The 17247-nt window shown below is 41.9% G+C and overlaps 1 protein-coding gene across 1 annotated transcript in view; it reads right to left on the bottom strand.

The window, feature by feature from the left end:
• Window positions 1–1632: 1632 nt before the first annotated feature.
• The window catches only part of ST3GAL1 (ST3 beta-galactoside alpha-2,3-sialyltransferase 1), a gene marked incomplete at both ends in the record, with an annotated part of 21595 nt that continues 5980 nt past the window's right edge, over window positions 1633–17247 (bottom strand). Inside the window, 5 exons of the mRNA XM_079533759.1 lie at window positions 1633–1806; window positions 3542–3661; window positions 5752–5797; window positions 9642–9821; window positions 12797–12993. Of these exons, the coding sequence (XP_079389885.1) occupies window positions 1633–1806; window positions 3542–3661; window positions 5752–5797; window positions 9642–9821; window positions 12797–12993 (717 nt within the window). The remainder of the gene's footprint in view (window positions 1807–3541; window positions 3662–5751; window positions 5798–9641; window positions 9822–12796; window positions 12994–17247) is intronic.

The raw sequence follows: 17247 nt of genomic DNA, 5'->3' as shown, positions 1-17247 counted from the left end.
ATACAATTTCTGAATTACCTCAAATCCCAAACACTGTAATCCATTAGAAATGAAAGACACTTTTTTTCCAGGCCCAATCTGAAGTCCATTGAAGTCTGTGGCAAGAACTCCATTGGTTTCAGCAGAGCTGAAAATTGGTCAACAATCCGTAAGTTCTATTTTCATTATTTTGGGAAGCAAAACCCACAGTTCTCCACTCTTGAGAACCTGAACTTCATTCTTTGAATCCAGACAAATCTGCAGATGTAAAATTGCCACTGTCACTTCCCTCCTCTCCTTGTCTAGAAGCTCTGCCAATAATGCATTAACTCCTGAGCAACGCACATAAAGTCTGGCTTACACCGTAGGATCAGTTTGCGTAGATCATGTCTTCATAGATGTTGCCACTGTGCAAGGGATTCATCACTACTGTGTCACTATCTTATATTCCAACCCATGCTATCACTTGCATTTCAAATGTAGACATTGTAAAGAGATACCACTTTCTAAATTTGTAAAAAAATAAGAGGAAAAGATTCCTTGGAACATTTGGATATTTTCCCATAAAAAAGGTAAAAGCTACCTTTAAAAATTAGCCTTGTTTGTGTATGCTTAAGTACAATATAGGAGATATTATTCTTAGTTTCAACTACAAAAGTATACCACTTGGAGGCTACACTTTGGTTAATTTCCCTCCCCTTTATTAAAAAAAAAAAAAAGAAAAAAATATCATTTGTCACCATTAAAAAAAAAAAATCTTCGCACAATATAAAAGGCACATGTAAACGACTGAAAGAGAAAACAGTCCACTTTCCACCTTAAACAAAAATAAGCATTTTGGAGTAATTTTCACAAAAAAAATTTAAAAAGTTATGTATAACTAAACAAGACAGTTAAACAGGCTAAAAAGGCCTTAGTTTTTCTTTTATTTTTATTCTTTTTTTCTGGAGTTTTCAATATTCTTTTTTTTTTTTTTTTTCTTACTATGGCTGTATAGGAAGCAATAATAAATAAGGTATAATCATAGGTGATTTGATCTGCGTTTCCTAGATGCCATCAATGAAAAATGTGGCTATGGTAGAAACAGTTACTACTCCAGGCAACTTCATCACGTTTTTGCTTTATAGTGCATGAAACCAGAAGTAAAAGAGGAAACAGAAGAGAATTTGAAAAGATTAACAGCAGAACTGAATTCATTACTTTGAGGTAATTCTTACTATGATGTTCAGAGCTACTGTAGATGTCAAATCCTAGAAGACATTTCCCATGTTCTTCAAGGATTTCTTGCCTTACTCAAGGAAAGAACGGACATACAAACAGCAGTTCCTGCACCCAAGTTCCCCCAAATTGCAACAGGTAGATCTTTCACCAGTAATTCAGGAATCAATCTGTAGAGCCTAAGGAGTGAGTCAGGATGTCATTTATTCCCACAACTGATCGGTAGTTCCCAGCTATCTATAGATAGCAAGTCAAGTGCAGCATTGAAGCTGGTCCTCAGCTGAGCTCCCTGTGGTGAGCATTGCAGCAGTGTGATACTCCGAATCCATTCCAGATTCACACCTTCAAACCTGGCTGACATCCAGATCATCTTCACTGAGCTTTGTGCTGCTGCATGTTGGAAATTGCAGCCCCTACTTGTCCCTGTGGCTAGGGTCATCTGCCCTTGAAAAATTTAATTTTTTCAATGGAGGCAAGAGTCAAAGTTACATTGAACTCAAAATCCCCATCATGGACACCTGTCTGCCGGAAAGCCCCAGCTGAAGCGTTGTTTTCCCAGTAGTGATGCCAGTGTCCTCTGCTGTCTGCTCCAAAACCATACACATTCACCTAGGAAATAAAAGAACTAGTGATATGGCATGGAAAGCAACTGGTCATCTGAAATATTGAAAGCTTTTTCTTGGTTATCAGTACATCTATAGACATCACCACCCAAGGACCTCTTTGTTATACCAAGTTGTTCTACTGACTGAGATGGTGCCACCACAGGATAATGGCCCATGGTCTAATCAATGCTCATTACACCCTAAGCTGTGCTGAGAGTAGAAAAGAGTAGAAAAGTCTTCAGTTTGTCCTTGTCTTCCAAATAAAATCCTCTGCAAAGTGTCTGCCCCGCAGTCACTTCTGATCCAGAGTCAGATGGGCGTTATGCTTTTTGTTTGTGTATACTCCTGTGGCCTCTCCTCTCCCAGCTGCTCACTCATCAGTGGCTATGCATGTCTCCTCTGGTCATAAGTTCAAATCTTATCTAAAACAAGTTTGCTCATTACCTACTTGACAGAAACCAATATCCACCCAACCTGCCCATCCTATCTGCCTTGCCATGGTACGGTTTCTGCCAGTATCATTAGGAGCATTATTGTCAGCATACTGTCAACACCCCTCCAAGCAATAAAGACTGAGACACAAGCTCTCTTTAATCAGGAGAGCTGTGTCTAGGCCAATGATTTTGCCAGCACTTTTTTTTTTTTCTTCTTCTTCCCCTTTTGCTACCAAGCTCATACTTGCATCACCTCACATTACCCAATCAAGGAAATTTCCTCATACTCATGGAATAGAGGCATTTACTGTTCAAATTCACAAGCCTGGGAACAGAAAAGGATTTGAAAATAAGTAATTTGTATTTTCCAAACTGATTATGTAGGAGTTGGTAAATAAAATTATTCCAGTGGGATTATGTTTAAGATTCAGATATCTAAATGGGTGTGCTTGAGCACTTGGAGAACTAGGCAGCAATCCTTGAGCTCAGAGAGCAATCCTGCATTACCAGATGCAATACCAGATGTATTACCAAATGGTTGGTCTGCCTCTTGACTTCACGGACTAAATAGTTAAGACCTCAATGCAATTGCCCAAACATAAGTGCTACTTGAGATGTTCTTGAGTACTTGACATCTACTCAAGAAGGGCAGATATCACACAGGACCAAGAGACTCCCACTCTTCTGAACTGTCATCTGGAGGTACAGGGCATATTCACAGCACTGCCAACGTCTGCAGGTGCCTGAAGTCAGACAATATACTCTGGACTTCCACTGATGAGATGGATACACAACTAATTGTAGATGTAGACACAATCCATATTTATACATCTTTTAATTCCAAATGGACTACCATCTTTTATGCTCAGTTAAATTTCTCTGAAAGGCATTTTAAACCCTATCAGTCTTAGGCATAAGGAAGAACTGTTTCTCTCAGAGTGGTCAGGCAATAGAATGGCTGTCCAGGGAGGTGGTGGAGTTGCCATCCCTAGAAGTATTCAAGAGGTGTCTGGATGAGGAGCTATGAGATATGGTTTAGTGGCTCGGGGTAGCAATGGTAATGGGTAGATGGTTGGTCTAGATGATCTTGTAGGTCCTTTCTAATCTTGTGATTCCATGATTCTACCATTAAAAGAAACAGCAACTGGTCACCCAAGCATATCTGAATGTTACTGAGGACTTTGAATCTATCTGAAGAAGCAAAAGGCACAGAAGGTGGCAAATAAAGGGCAGGGCATGATTTTGGCACCTCAATGTGGTACATCTTATTTAAAACCTATACATCCACATGTAGCCAGACTTTACCTCATCGCATACATGGAGTGCAAATATCACAGAAAGAAGGCCTGTGGAAGGGTATCTCCCATGATTCTGAAGCCAGTTTTCATAGACGTATTTGATAAAAGACGGATTGTAAATCAGGATCTAGGGAAAATTGGAGAGATAGATTCATTACTAAAACACCTGGGGGGAAAAAAAAATAAAAACCAACAAAACAAACTGTAGCATTTCATCCCTATAATGACACCAGGGTAGGAAAGAAAGGGATAATAAGTAATCTTTAAGGACAAATATACAACCAACGAATATACAGATGTTATATTATAGCAGAGAGCTTGGCTACATAGTTATTACACCAAAGCAGAAAAGATAAGGATACTTACCCATATCCTGGGCTCACTTAGGAAACTCCAGTAGAGTGGATCTCCAGAAGAGATCCTTCCCCCTGGTAGTCAGCTCTTAAATGGGTCTAGGAGAGGTGCAGCCAGGCTCCACCCCTTCCAGCAGCACAGGTGAATTGCCTTCACCTGTGCTCCCATGGCTGACTCATTGCTCGCCTCAGGTGATCAATCACAAGTTCTGGCCGTGATTCAGCAGTTCCCATACAACAAGTGAAAGGGAAACATAAAGTCCCATAGTTAAGCATAATTCATATTTTCTATGTGCAATTGCGCATATCTACTCCTTTGTCAGACTCAGTATCCCACTTGATCACACTAACATAAAGCCCAAGTAATTCCTCCTGAAACCAATGGGTATGATTCTGTGCAAGAAAAAGAAAATTAGGCATTCAGCTCTCCCTGCAGCATCCTGCCGTAGTGCAGGAGAGCTCTGGGGAGTCTGAGGCCTTTTCAAAGAAAATGTAAGATTACATGCTGTATTTGGGGGCAGTATCAGCATCCATATCTTTTGCAATGTATGGCAACCGTGTCTTGGTGTCTATATTTATAGGTCAAAGAAAACCCGAGGGTAGGTATAAACTATTAGGAATCCTATCAGGGAGCATCAGCTGCATCTCTCCTGTTTCCCAAACAAATTATTTTTCTATGTTCTTCTATTTCTTTTTCTTCTTTTTGTTTTCTCCAGCAAATCATACATCAGTTCTAAATGACTGTTTCCATTAGATGACCCCATAATTTCCCCAGGAGATAACAGTCTGATGTATGATTTGCTGGAGAAACAGTGACTCCAAAGACTGGTGGGAGCCCTTGTTTTCAACCTTCTTGTACTGAATCAGGAAAAGAGAGGCTTTTCCCTCCATGCTGCGTTTGGAATTAGAGTGACAGTGTTTCACTGCTATCTGGTTAGCTGCAGGGCTTTTTCTTTTACAAAGTCAGGGGTTAATTGCTGATATTTTATCTGTGTGTAATTGCTTCTCAAATGGTGCTTAGGTTCACACATTGTGATAGGAAATACATACTTCTTGTCTCTCTCGTTTGGGAAGCTCCTGAATATCCCCAGCCCAGGGCTAGGGCTGGTGCTACACAGTTGTGACACTGCTTTGACAACCTGCCACAGTCTAACTCACAAGGGTTTTGCAGAAGTTAATGTGTCCATCACCACAGGTAGAAGTGAGCTGAGTGATTATTTAATACCCCACATAGGTCCACAGTTGAATTAGAGTGATACAAACTGATAGTGGTTAAAGGCCTCATCTGAAATCCTTGGCAAAACCCAATCTGGTGAATGAAGGATGCACTCTAATTTGTGATCGTAATCCTCTGGGACTGACAACATACTGTGCCACTCCTTGAGAGACTGAGAGCTCTAAGCTTCTCTGAAAAACAGCTTCTTCAAAAGTTGCTGGAACAAGACTTCCATGTTGTTGGAAAGTCTGTGGAAGATGAAATGTCTTTAACTTCCCTTTACATAGCCTGCCTTGCTTATGTCCTCAGATCATACAGCTACAACAACAGACTGTGCATGATGGCTAAAGGTCCAGCATGGGAACAGTCATCTTGCTCCATTGGAAATCCTGCCCCCAGCAATAGGGTCTGTTAAATCACAGCGTACTTGGGAAAAAAAGTCAGTTTGCTGATTACTATTTAGTGCATAATCACTAAACAGCACAAAGGAACTAAAACTTTTGCTTATCTAAGTCTTGTAAAAAGAGTGTATTTTGGTCACTACTTTCATGAATGTTAAAGACTTTCTTGGATTCTTGCAGTCTCTTGAAGAGGCAAATGATCTACAGATGGACCAGCAGAACAAATTAACAAATGAGCACTTCTCACCTTTTCCTTTTTGACTTTGATCTTCCGTGGAACAGGAACATATGTGCTGGTAAAAGAAAAAAAAAAACAAAAGCAGCAACAACCAACGTTAGTGAAAACCCAGCACAACATAAAAAAATGTATTTCCAAAGGGAGAATGAATGTACTTCACATAAAGTAATACATTCAAATAATTTGAAAGTAACAAGTTCAGAAAGTGGTTGGAAAATGAGGCCGCAATTAAGTAAAAGAGCATGAAAAAAAAATAATCTGAGCTTTTATTGAAGCAAGGCTTATAGAAAGGCATTACTTTTTTTTAATTTTCAAGGTAATTATTGACACTGGAACATCAAGGATGTAGTGGAGCATATTACTACACAGTTACTATGACACAGAGATCATGACTTCTAATTCTTGGACCATTACTTTTGCAGCTTTTGCACGCTGGTAACATGGTTTCATGTAATTTCATGGCAGAAATTCCCCACCAGGGGGAGACCTTTCCCCTCCTATTACTAGTAGCTGCTGCATTATTTTCAGAGAAGGTGGTAGCAGAGCTCATTTCTGCAGTTATTTGCAACTCGGGCATCCCAATACACAGCCCCTCACCACCAGGCTATTCCCTGCTTCCCAGGGGGATGCAGATGGCTGCCAGCAGTTCCCCAGTGTAAACCTTTCAGATCATAGCTTATGACTGGCTTGAAATCACGAGTCATGTCTTGAAACAAAAAAGTCTTTTCTGCTCTGTGTCCCATGAACAGCACATGCTGAGACTGCACAGCTCATCACGAGTGCTGAAAAAAAATCTAACCAAGGTTGAATGAAACAAGGTTGTGTCAAGTGAGAAAATCTGTTGAACTGGCCTTCTAATTGGAGCGTATCTCAAAACACGTCCTGTATACTTACTGCACAGAGGTTGAGAGCCTTCCATTAGCATCATCTAAACATTTTATGTGTGATTTTTGGTAATCCAGTGGTGAAAATGGCAATGTTCTCATTTCCTGAACTACTTTTGGGCACTCTGACCTGAGATGTCTACTCTGGGCTCGATGTAATAGGAGAGGGGACAGGTGGGTTGCAGTCCCTGCAGGTGTGACACAATGACATGCACAGAGTTTGTCAGTGCTAATGGAGAAAGGGACACCCATGCAGACTTCTCAGTCTGCCGTCAGCAAATCTGCCCCTGCACCTGTTTCCCACGTCTGACCTTGATCGTGAGAAGCAAGCTTGACAAACCTTTCTGTGCTTAAGAGGACAGAAAGGGCTTCCTTGTTGACAAAATCTCACTATTACATGAATAAACAGTCAGTCTTTTCCAGAAAGGTGACAGTGATGTAGAGGAAACAAGGAAACTATTTCATAGGCATGTGGCCAGGTCCAGTACAAGTGTTCAAGATAATACTGGCAGACAGCTCTAGTCCACCCTCAAGACTCCTGCAGCTCTTGTCATGTGATAAGTTAGTCTTGCTTATATGAGATATATTTTTTTAGAAGCAATACCCAAGTCCTGAAGAATCTCATACAACTGCATAGAGTACTGGCATAGTGCTTGAAGTCAAATGGAGACCCCAACTGTTAAACTTACATAAAATCTGGGCTGCTGAGCAGCCAGAATGCTTGTGATTTTTTAGCAAATAGATCAGTCCTAGAGACCTACACTGTAATAGGATGTCCATCAATCAAGTGGTAGAAGTCTGAAAGAATCAATAAGCCATCAATTATAGGAATATCTGCTGTTTGGCTTTTATTTTGGACAGTAAAAAAAAAAAGAAGTATGAAATATAAAATAAACAATTTAAATATTATATTATAAAATAATATAATAATAGTAAATTAATAATATAATCTGGATGTTGGTGGCCCTGCTTGCCTGCCTGTAGTAATCCTTGGGGGTCCATTCCAACCCAAGCGATTCCATGATTCTATGGTAATGCTGCTGGGAGGTGAGCAAGCTAACTCACAGATTTGAGCCTTAAGAGTTTATTATTTCGTTTGAATGGAACACAGAAAATAAATCACTGCATAAAAGCCCAAACAACAGTGATGCCTACCTTTTCTTTTAAGTATGAGTGCTGTTAACCTGAGTTTGGTTGACACTATGCAGCCTATGTGAGACACATAATGGCCATACACATGCAGTAAGGAGTTGAACACTTCTTCTCTTTCAAAATATCAAATTTCAGATGGGTTTTATTCCTATTTGATCCTCCCTCTCTTCCACAGTGTACTCTCAGCAGTTTCCTTACACACTATATCTGATATTATGATTAATGCCTCCTCAGAGGTTTATACCATTGGTCTAAAATTCCGTTTAATGTATTGTTATGATTTGTGTGCTTATGATTGTCTGGTTTTATTATGCAGCATGTGCCAACTAATTAATAATGCAATTGCCCTGCTATGGCAAAAATCTTAAAATACTGTTATTTCTTCCATGTGATAAATACATACTGATTTACACCAGCTGCTTACAAGCCTATTAATACAATCTAATTATAAATACATATATCCTGCAACTTACTAAGCAGGGATATTTTTCCCTTAATGTGCTGATTTCTTATTCCTGTTATTGACTAGTAGTTAAGCAATTATATGTTCCAGCCAGGCTAGGACTCACTCAACTTTTACCTCTCACTGCAACCCACTCGCTGTGACCTCTGAAAGGTAAATACTCCACAGAACATAGGAATGGCTTTGCAGTTTGGGCACAGAGCAGTGACAGTGATGGAAACATGGATGGGTGATGCTAGCAGCAAGGGATGATGGTCGATGGTTGGACTAGATGATCTTAGTGTTCTTTTACAATCTTAATGATTCAATGACTCTATGGACTGGCCCCCAGCAAGCTCCTCTTCCTAGCACAGACATGTATTTGACAAAGATGTATCAAACCAGACAGAAAGTTCAAATGCTGGCTTTGCTCTCTGAAGCAGGTAGAAGGGAAGGAGCGAGAGTATGAGAAAGAGCGGAGGAAACAAGAGAATGTGAAGGGGCTCTCCAGCCTGAGAGCAAGTCTCAAAGCAAAATAATGCTCTCACATGGATCCAGCTTTCCTGCAGATGGGTATGGCTCTATTCAGAGAAATGTTGCAAGTGTTTAACCCTCAGGACCTTCCTGGGAAGTGGGTGTCTTCTGACCAGGTAAAATGCATAGAGCTTCTGATCAACATGCCCAAGGGAAGAAGTTCTGGATGGATGTCCAAACACCATGGTCTGTGTCTGCTCTTCCTTCCTTACACAAGCATTCTGCACATTCTGCAATCTATGAGGACAGGCTGAGAGAGCTGGGGCTGTTCATCCTAGAGGAGAGAAGGCTCCAGAGAGACTTGAAAGCAGCCTTTCAAAACCTAAAGGATGGCTATAGAAAGGAAGGGAACTGCTCTTTAGCAGAGTTTGTTGTGACAGGACAGGGGGAAATGGTTTCAAACTAAAAGAGGAGTGATTTAGACTGGATGTGGAAAAAAAGTCTTTTATAATAAGGATAATGAAGCACAAGAACAGGTTGCCCAGAGATGTGGTGGATGTCAAGCTAGATGGGGCTCTGAGTAACTTGACCTAACTGCAAGTGTCCCTGTTAAGTGCAGGGGAGTTGGACTAGATGATCTTCTGTGATCCCTGCCAACTCAAATGATTCTATGATTCCCCCCTGTCTCCTTGTCCTCTTCTGCAAGTGGGATAATGTATGCTGGAGGATCATTTGGCCAGCAAAATGTCACAGCAGGATAGTGTGGGTGGCTAAGACCTCTGGTAAATGACTAACCTATGAAACACCTGATTCTGTACTTACGCTGCTATAAGAGTGAAAAGACCACACTGGCAAATCCCCACTTCTGATTAACTTACAGGAGAGCTTCACAGACCCTCAGAGACACCCATCCTTCAGCCTGTCCGCTTGGTACTGCCCTTACTTACAAGTTGATAGTGCCTGTGGTGAGAGCGGTGACAATCCAGCGCAGGTCCAGGGTTTTGAAGGGGATCACGATCATGCTCACATTTTCTGCCAGCTCTCTGTAGCTCTCAGGATAAACAAAGTGGTGGGTGGTCTTGCTCCCAACATCTGATTCATAACCAATGGTGGGTGCCCGGTTCATTCTACAGCCCAAAAATAAGAAGTAAGCGAGTGAGAATGTTGGAAATGAATTAGGTGCAAATGTGATTTTTCTAGCTTGAAGTGGCAGGAAAAAGTTCCCATGGCTAAAGAGAGTGCTGCATGTAGGCTCTTCAGGTGTAGAGATACCCAGGCAGCTTAAGTGACCTTCATGGTGCATAAATTAAAAGCAAACAAAGGATAGGCTTTAATGTACAGTTGGGTTTGTCTGCAAAGGTGTCTCTCTGAGCATGTCCCTGGGTCCCCTTTATGGTCAGCAGAGAGCTAGTCAACAGAGCCGTGGGCCAATAAGGACACATATCCTCTCACCCTAATCAATATATTAATTACACCTCTTGCAAGTGAGAAAATTACTGCCCAACTACACTTCACACAGTTTGCCTCCTTCGTACAGGTGTATTTGGATGTCTGGGGTGTAAGTAACAAACCACTATTTGTGATGAGAAGCAGCAAATACTCCTTGGGGTCCTTTCATGAGAAAACACCAAATTCTCAGTGGCAAATGCAGGATCTGCTGCCAAACCCTTCATTTTCACAACTTTGATCATCTATCTAGGGAACAAGGAGCACTACAAAACCAGCTTCAAAGCCTGATAATACCTGCTTTATATCCAGTCTGCAGATCAGAGAACCCTATGGTGTGGCTGGCCTTGCATATCTCCATGGTACAGTACAATACCAACAGAAACTCTCAAGTCAGCTCTCAGCAAAATAAGTTTGTCTGCTGCCCAGAGAAGTCTCCTGTAGAGACAGAAGCTCATCTCCTGGCAGGAGGACAAGGAAGGATGTAGCTGAGGAAATGATGGTCAGCATCATACATTGCTGGATAACATACTGCTGTTGCCACTGCTAACAGGGAAGCAAACTCTCTTTAGCAAATTTAAGCCAAGTTGCATTTTGCAGTGCTCCCTCAGGTGAATCAGTTAAATTTCTTCTAATTTCCTCAAAGGGAGTTATTAACGTAGGTAGAACATCCTGTGTGGACTTGTTGCTGAATTCTCTTCCTTTCCAGCTTTAAGGATCCTCACTGTAATGCATAAAAATACTACACAAAGAGTAAGAATTCCTACACTTCTATCTTGAGATTAGTCAATCTGAAGTACGTTATACATGGCATGTTTTCTGTGAACACAAAGCCAAGCATTGTGTCTTAATTATGGATACAAAGGCAGCAATCATACACAGTCTCAACAGAAAGGACTGGGATTTCACTTAGTCAAGAAAACCGACAGCAAAGCAAAAGTGACCCGGCATACAGTGTATGGAAAGGAGGGTGTCACCTCAGGCTCTTTTCTACACTTGGATCTATTGCCAGAGCATGTGAAAGTGAATTACCAGATCACCAGAGATTTCATTTGCTGGATTAGCACATGGATGGGTCACCTCCTCTGCACAAGGTTCTTCAATAAATCCTAAAACCTTGTGCCATTCATTCAGATCCAGCTTGAGACAGCTAAATTAGAAGTCACATGTAAGAAAAAATTCTTTCTCAGTGAGGGGGTGAGGCACTGGAACAGGCTGCTCAAAAAAGTTGCAGATGCCCTGTCCCTAAAGACTTTCAAGGTGAGGCTGGATCAGGCTCTGGGCAACCTGATCTAGCTGTGGATGTCCCTGTTCACTGCAAGGGGACTGGACCGTGATCTTTGAAGGTCCCTTCCAACTCTAAGGGTTATATGATTCTATTCTCGAAGTCAGAGACAGCCATGATAAATTCCAAATCACAGAGAGTTTCCCCTTTGCCAGGTATGCATAGCTACAGAGGGGGGGACACATCCCCTTAATTACTATAAAAAAAAATTCAATTTTCATTCCAGCAAAGCCTGCCAGGCTTTTCTATAAGAATTTTGGAAACATAGGCCAGGCAAGGTAAGAAAGTCCACACAAGAATTGGGTGGTCTCCAAAGCAAGGAACAAAGAGTTAAGCATAAATGCACTTCCACTGCCAAGCATTTACAACTCATGGGATTAAGGTGGGGGGCTCTTCCCTTCACGTATGAGAAGATCTGGTTGGCTGACTGCCTCTGGGAAGATGTTTGTTTGCTGCACGCAAATGAAGGAAGCAATCCTTGAAATAATTTATCAAACACATCTAGGTATCCAAGCGGCGTCAAAAATAGAGAGGCTTAAGGTGGCCTAGCAGTTCAATAGCGCTGATCTTCTGTTGACTCACTTTCAACTGCTTCCAGCTAAACATTACATTCTGAGAGAGTAATTTCACACACTGTATTCCCAGTAGTAGTCTCTCCATTCAAGGCCTTCTGATCTGCCCCCGAGGCTCCCTGAATTGTGCTGCACAGCCAGCTGTGGTGTAGAGTTGGAGAATGTGTTGGACTACTGTGGTCAAGAGAGCTCCCCCTGAAACCTTGGCAAAGTGAACTTAGCCCAGATATCTTGATTGCCTTCTGGGAGGTTCTCTCTGCCTACCTCATGTCTCCTTGTCTTTCAGCAGGAAAAAATAGACAATGCTCACTGTCACAAAAGACAGAGTTGATACGTCCCCTAATGAAGTGGCTCTAGCCATTAAGCTGTCTCCTCTCTGCACAGGAGCCTTCTCAACCTACCACTGCTTAGAAGTGAACAAGTGCAAGAAAGAAAGATCTGATACAGTCAGTTATGTGTGCAAAATATCATTTGTCAGCCCTAGCTAGAGAGAGAATGTTTACCCAAGATTATCATTTTTTCAGGCATTTTTTAAAAACACAATCAGTTTTGAACAGTGCAGAATAAGTTACAGTATCAACACATACCTAAATCCAGGACAGGTCATGTTTTCCTTCTGGACTAAAACAAGAAGCCGTATCTTTAACACACATAATTTATATTCCTGTAGCTTAGACAGAACCTGAGCACCCGATTTCACTAGGTAGTCCTTGAAATCTTTTTTGCTCTCTTGTCCCAGAAAATAGCAGTGAATCTTCAAACAACAGAGACCTCTGGAGCTGAAGTGGTGCCTGCTTACCTGAGCACAAAGTCATGGGAGTCAATATCTTGGCCATACTGAGACTGACGAAGGTTGCCGGAGTTGCCCACGACGGCACACCGTCTGCATGAGAAAGTGCCCCGCTCCTGCAGTGGGTCCCCGTCCCCAGGAATGATCCCAAACAATTCCTTGAGAGTATCATTAATATTCTTTGGAGATTTCTCTCCTTGCAGTTTCTGTGAGGGAGAAAAATCACTCCAGGTTACCACTATGCCAGTATAGCCAGCTTCTCTGTGAGTGAGACATGGCTTCAAATGTCTTCTCAAAGATCACCTTAGCTCATGCTGCTGCAGACACTGTCTCCCATAGTGTACGCTACAAGGCTTCAGGTGGGAGCTTCAAAAGTGAAGGAAAAACATGGAAAACCCTTTCCCAATTATTTTTTAACTTGCTTTCCCTTTTCTCCTCCTTTTCCATTAACAGCCTCGCATCCCTGGTCTCTATTTAGCCATAGTGGAACAGATCATACATTCTCCTCAAGGCTGACCCCAGCACAATTAAAGTCCTTCTGAAGCCTAAAAGCCTCACACTGCTTTGGACCAGATATCTTCTGTTAAGACACATATAAGATTACTTTTAACTCTCCTAGGAAGGACAAAACAGTCTAAGGGAACTCGATGGAGTACAGAATTAGGGCCAAGCCAGCAAGAGTAGCCATGGACACCCTTCCCTCAAGTTTTGGCATATGCCAGAAGTGGGACAGTGAGTTTTCACTTCTGTTATTCTGGACTAGCCAGACGCTAGGGCAATACAGTACAGAAAAGTAGAGTTAACCCTGAGAGCTGGAGATGTAAAGCTATACAAAAAATTCTCAAGGATGAAGAAAACCACCCCGGACCTTGGTCACTGTGCCTGTTGCCATGGAGGGAAGTTCTTTGTATCAGTCCTGTGATGCGTGGTGCAAACAATGGCCAGACGGTGAAGGCAGCGGCAAGGAGCAGGGCAGGTGATGTTACACTCACTCCCTTTCTGGGAATCTGCTCTCTGAGGGCTGCTAAAAAGGTTGGGAGTGCTGGCATGCTGACACAAATCACTGCCCACACCCATGGTGTCACCTGCTCACACGTAGGATAGAAAGCTCCCTAAGGGAGAATGGATCTAAGACAACATCCGCCAAAAGGCTTTGCCCTGCTCTGCAAGCTCAGGGCAAGGAAATACAGGGAGGGAGGGAGGGAATAAAAATACCTTTCCCACAACTCCCAGCAATGGCCTGGGGTAATCTGGCTTTAGTTTTGACGCTTTTCTCTCACCTGCACCAGGACCTGTAAATCTGTCCTACTCTCTCTACGCACACATAAAGAACTATGACTGCAAATTTTGTTTGATCATCAAAATTATGTGTTGTCTCTTCACAGATCTATGTAAAGAAACCTTATTTGCACAGAATTGAACGACAAGTCCATGGAGGTCAGAGATAAAGGAAAACAAGGCCAAGGACTCAGAACAAAGGAGCCAAAGAAATCTTACCTAACAAATTCACAGAATCATAAAAAGGTTTGGCTCACAAGGGATCTCAATGATCATCTAGTTCCAATCTCCTGCCAGGGGCAGGGCTGCCACCCAATAGAACAGGCTGCCCAAGGCTGCATTCAACCTGGCCTTGAATCACTGCCAGGGATGAGGTATCCACAGCTTCTCCAGGCAACCTCTGCCAGGACATCACCACCCCCACAATGAAAAATTTCCCCCTGACATCTGATCTAAATCTCCTTTTAGTTTAAAACGTTCCCTCTTGTTCTACCACTACCCACTGACAACAACTTCATCTTCCTGCTAACCATTGCTAACCTACACACTCACGTATGAATTGCACAGGGCAGTCCTCATTAAAAGAAGTCAGCACAAAACTCTTGCTGGGCTGAAGTTACCATCCATTATTGTCTTGGCTTGCAGCTGATGCTGAGTTTTGGCAGAGACAAGAGGAAGGGCTTGGACTACCACAGCTCTGAGTCCATTGGGTAGTGCTGAGAAATGACATCAATCACAGCATCACTGAAATAGGCACTGCCTTCTTCTGGCTGCATTAATAACTCACCCCTTCGTGTTATTCCTTCAACCCACTCTGAGGGCAGGACATTAGAAAAGCCAGGCCAAGTAATCAAATGGCTGCACCTACAGCTAAAAGGTAATTAGGATGCACAGACAAGAACAGTTATTATTGCTACATATACATACATATGTATTCTGCAGGCAGTTTAAGCACAAATAGTCATTTTCTCCTAAATTTTTTTGTGTGTGATGTTACCAACATATTTTCACATACCTAAACTTGTATGTTCTTTATGAACCCAGTCTAACCTAATTCTCAAAACTAATTGGCCTATAAGCAAACCACTTAATGTTAGCCTAATCCTGCACAGCCTTCAAAATAAATGAGGGCTTTTCATAGATATCACAGAATGCAGCATCAGGGGTATAATGCAGAAAAATCCCATTTTTTAAGAAGGAACTTGTTTTGAGTTATTTGAACACATGCGCACACACCATTTGCAGACTCCTCTCTCTGTAAAGACTGAACTGACTTTAAATGCCTTTAAGAAATGAAAGAGAATACCAGCAAACATTGCTTCAAAACATTTTAAAGAACGTAATCATTCTAGGAAAAATAAAAATTTCTTCTTGAACTGATATTGCCCAACAAAATTCAGATAGAGAAGGTAATTTTCATAAAATCCTAAGCAGCTGAGCCTTCTTTTTACGTTAAATTATCTTTTCAGACAGAATGATAGTGTCAGTAAAGGAAATGAGCAGTAGCACTTCTGTTTTTGGTGCATTATGGACAGGCACAGAATTGAGATCTGAAGTGTCTTTCTGTTACACTGCTATCAGTCTATACTACCTGCGTTGCAATCATGCTAAAATGTGCTCACCAAGCACAGCCAGAAGGCCGGATACCACTGTCCTAAAATCTCTGTTATACAGAATTTCTCCAGCTGAGATTAGGACTGGCTTTACAGACTGCAAAGACCGTAAATAGAAGGAGGACTTTTTGCTTAACTCCATCCAGGAAAACACCAGTCCCTCATTAAAGGTGCTGTTTTTATATCCTCAGTGATAATCTGATCGGACTGTGTTCTTCAAGACCAGGACCAATCTTCAATTGTCTAGTCTTTGACTTTTCAGCAGTACAAAGCAGAACAGGAAATACAGTTGTTTAACTCCAAGGCAGATCTCTTTTAAAACTTCAGACGTAATATGCAGCCAAGTTCCTTATTTCACAATGATTATTTGACTTCTTGAAAATGTCTATTTTGATAGCTTTATAATTACAAGCCAATTATAGTTCACTTTCCCACACCAAATATTTGTTTTTGGGGTTTGTTTTTTTTTGAGTAGTGTTGTCATTTTAACAATCTACCACCAGTTTGGCATTTCCCATAAATGAAAACTGTGAGGAACCTAAGTCCATCCCCATCATGCAAAGCAGAGCCATGTAAACCCTGGCAGTGCAGATGGCAGCATAATGCCCGCTTGGAGCTCTGCTGAGATGTGATGTTCTCTCCAAGTGCTGTAGGTGTGTGCCAGGGATATATCTATGAATATAGCTGCTGGCTTAAATACACTGAAATACCTGAACCGTGTGTCCTTGGTGAAGTCACTGGTCTTCTCCAAAGTCTTTGCAATCAACAGCCTTATCTAACGGTGCAGTTTAATCTCTTGCCCAATTCCAAAAGGAATCTTTACCTGACTTGTGTCCACATATCAAATATCTCAAAACACTTCAGTCTCTAGCCCTCTGAGAATAAGAGAACAGAAACCTTGGGATTTCCTGTTTTTGTATCTCGGAAGGCTTCCCTAGGCTCTCTGGTACCATCACGCCACCAGTAATGGTACCAAGTATTGCTAAGAAGCAGTACTCAAAACTAACTAAGGGAATGCAAGGGGAGGATGTGAATTCAATCAAGCCTGCTCAGAGCTAATAGCTTGGAGCAGTGGCAATGAAATCAAAGAGTCTAGAAGGGAAAACCTGCTGGTGCTTGTGCACCCTGCACCCATGGGCAATTTGGATAGTTCAGGTTGGATACTAGGAAAAATTTCTCCTCCAAAAGAGTGGTAATGAATTGGAACAAACCACCCAGGGACGTGGTGGAATTACATCCCCGGAAGCCTTCAAGAACCATGTAGATGTGCCACTGAGTGACATGGTTTAGTGGGCATGGTAGGGATGGGTTGATGGTTGGACTAGATGTGTGGTCTTTTCCAACCTTAACGATTTCCTGATTCTAAGTTTGGCACTGCATTATATTAGACACACCTTCAAAATCCCAATATATTAGCATGTAGAAAATATCCTGCTTAACCTGAATGTAGGTGGAAATGTGTCAAGCCTGGGTCAGTACACAACCTAAGTGGTGGAAAGCCATAAGTGTGGGCCTGGCAGCACATCAGGGACAGCCCTTTTGCAAGAACACTGACAGGCAGCCTAAGAA

Source organism: Tetrao urogallus (assembly GCF_951394365.1).
Source record: "Tetrao urogallus genome assembly, chromosome: 3".
Taxonomy (NCBI): Eukaryota; Metazoa; Chordata; class Aves; order Galliformes; family Phasianidae; genus Tetrao; species Tetrao urogallus.
The sequence above is the reverse complement of the archived record's forward strand: the minus strand, read 5'-3'. Positions and strand labels throughout refer to the sequence as shown.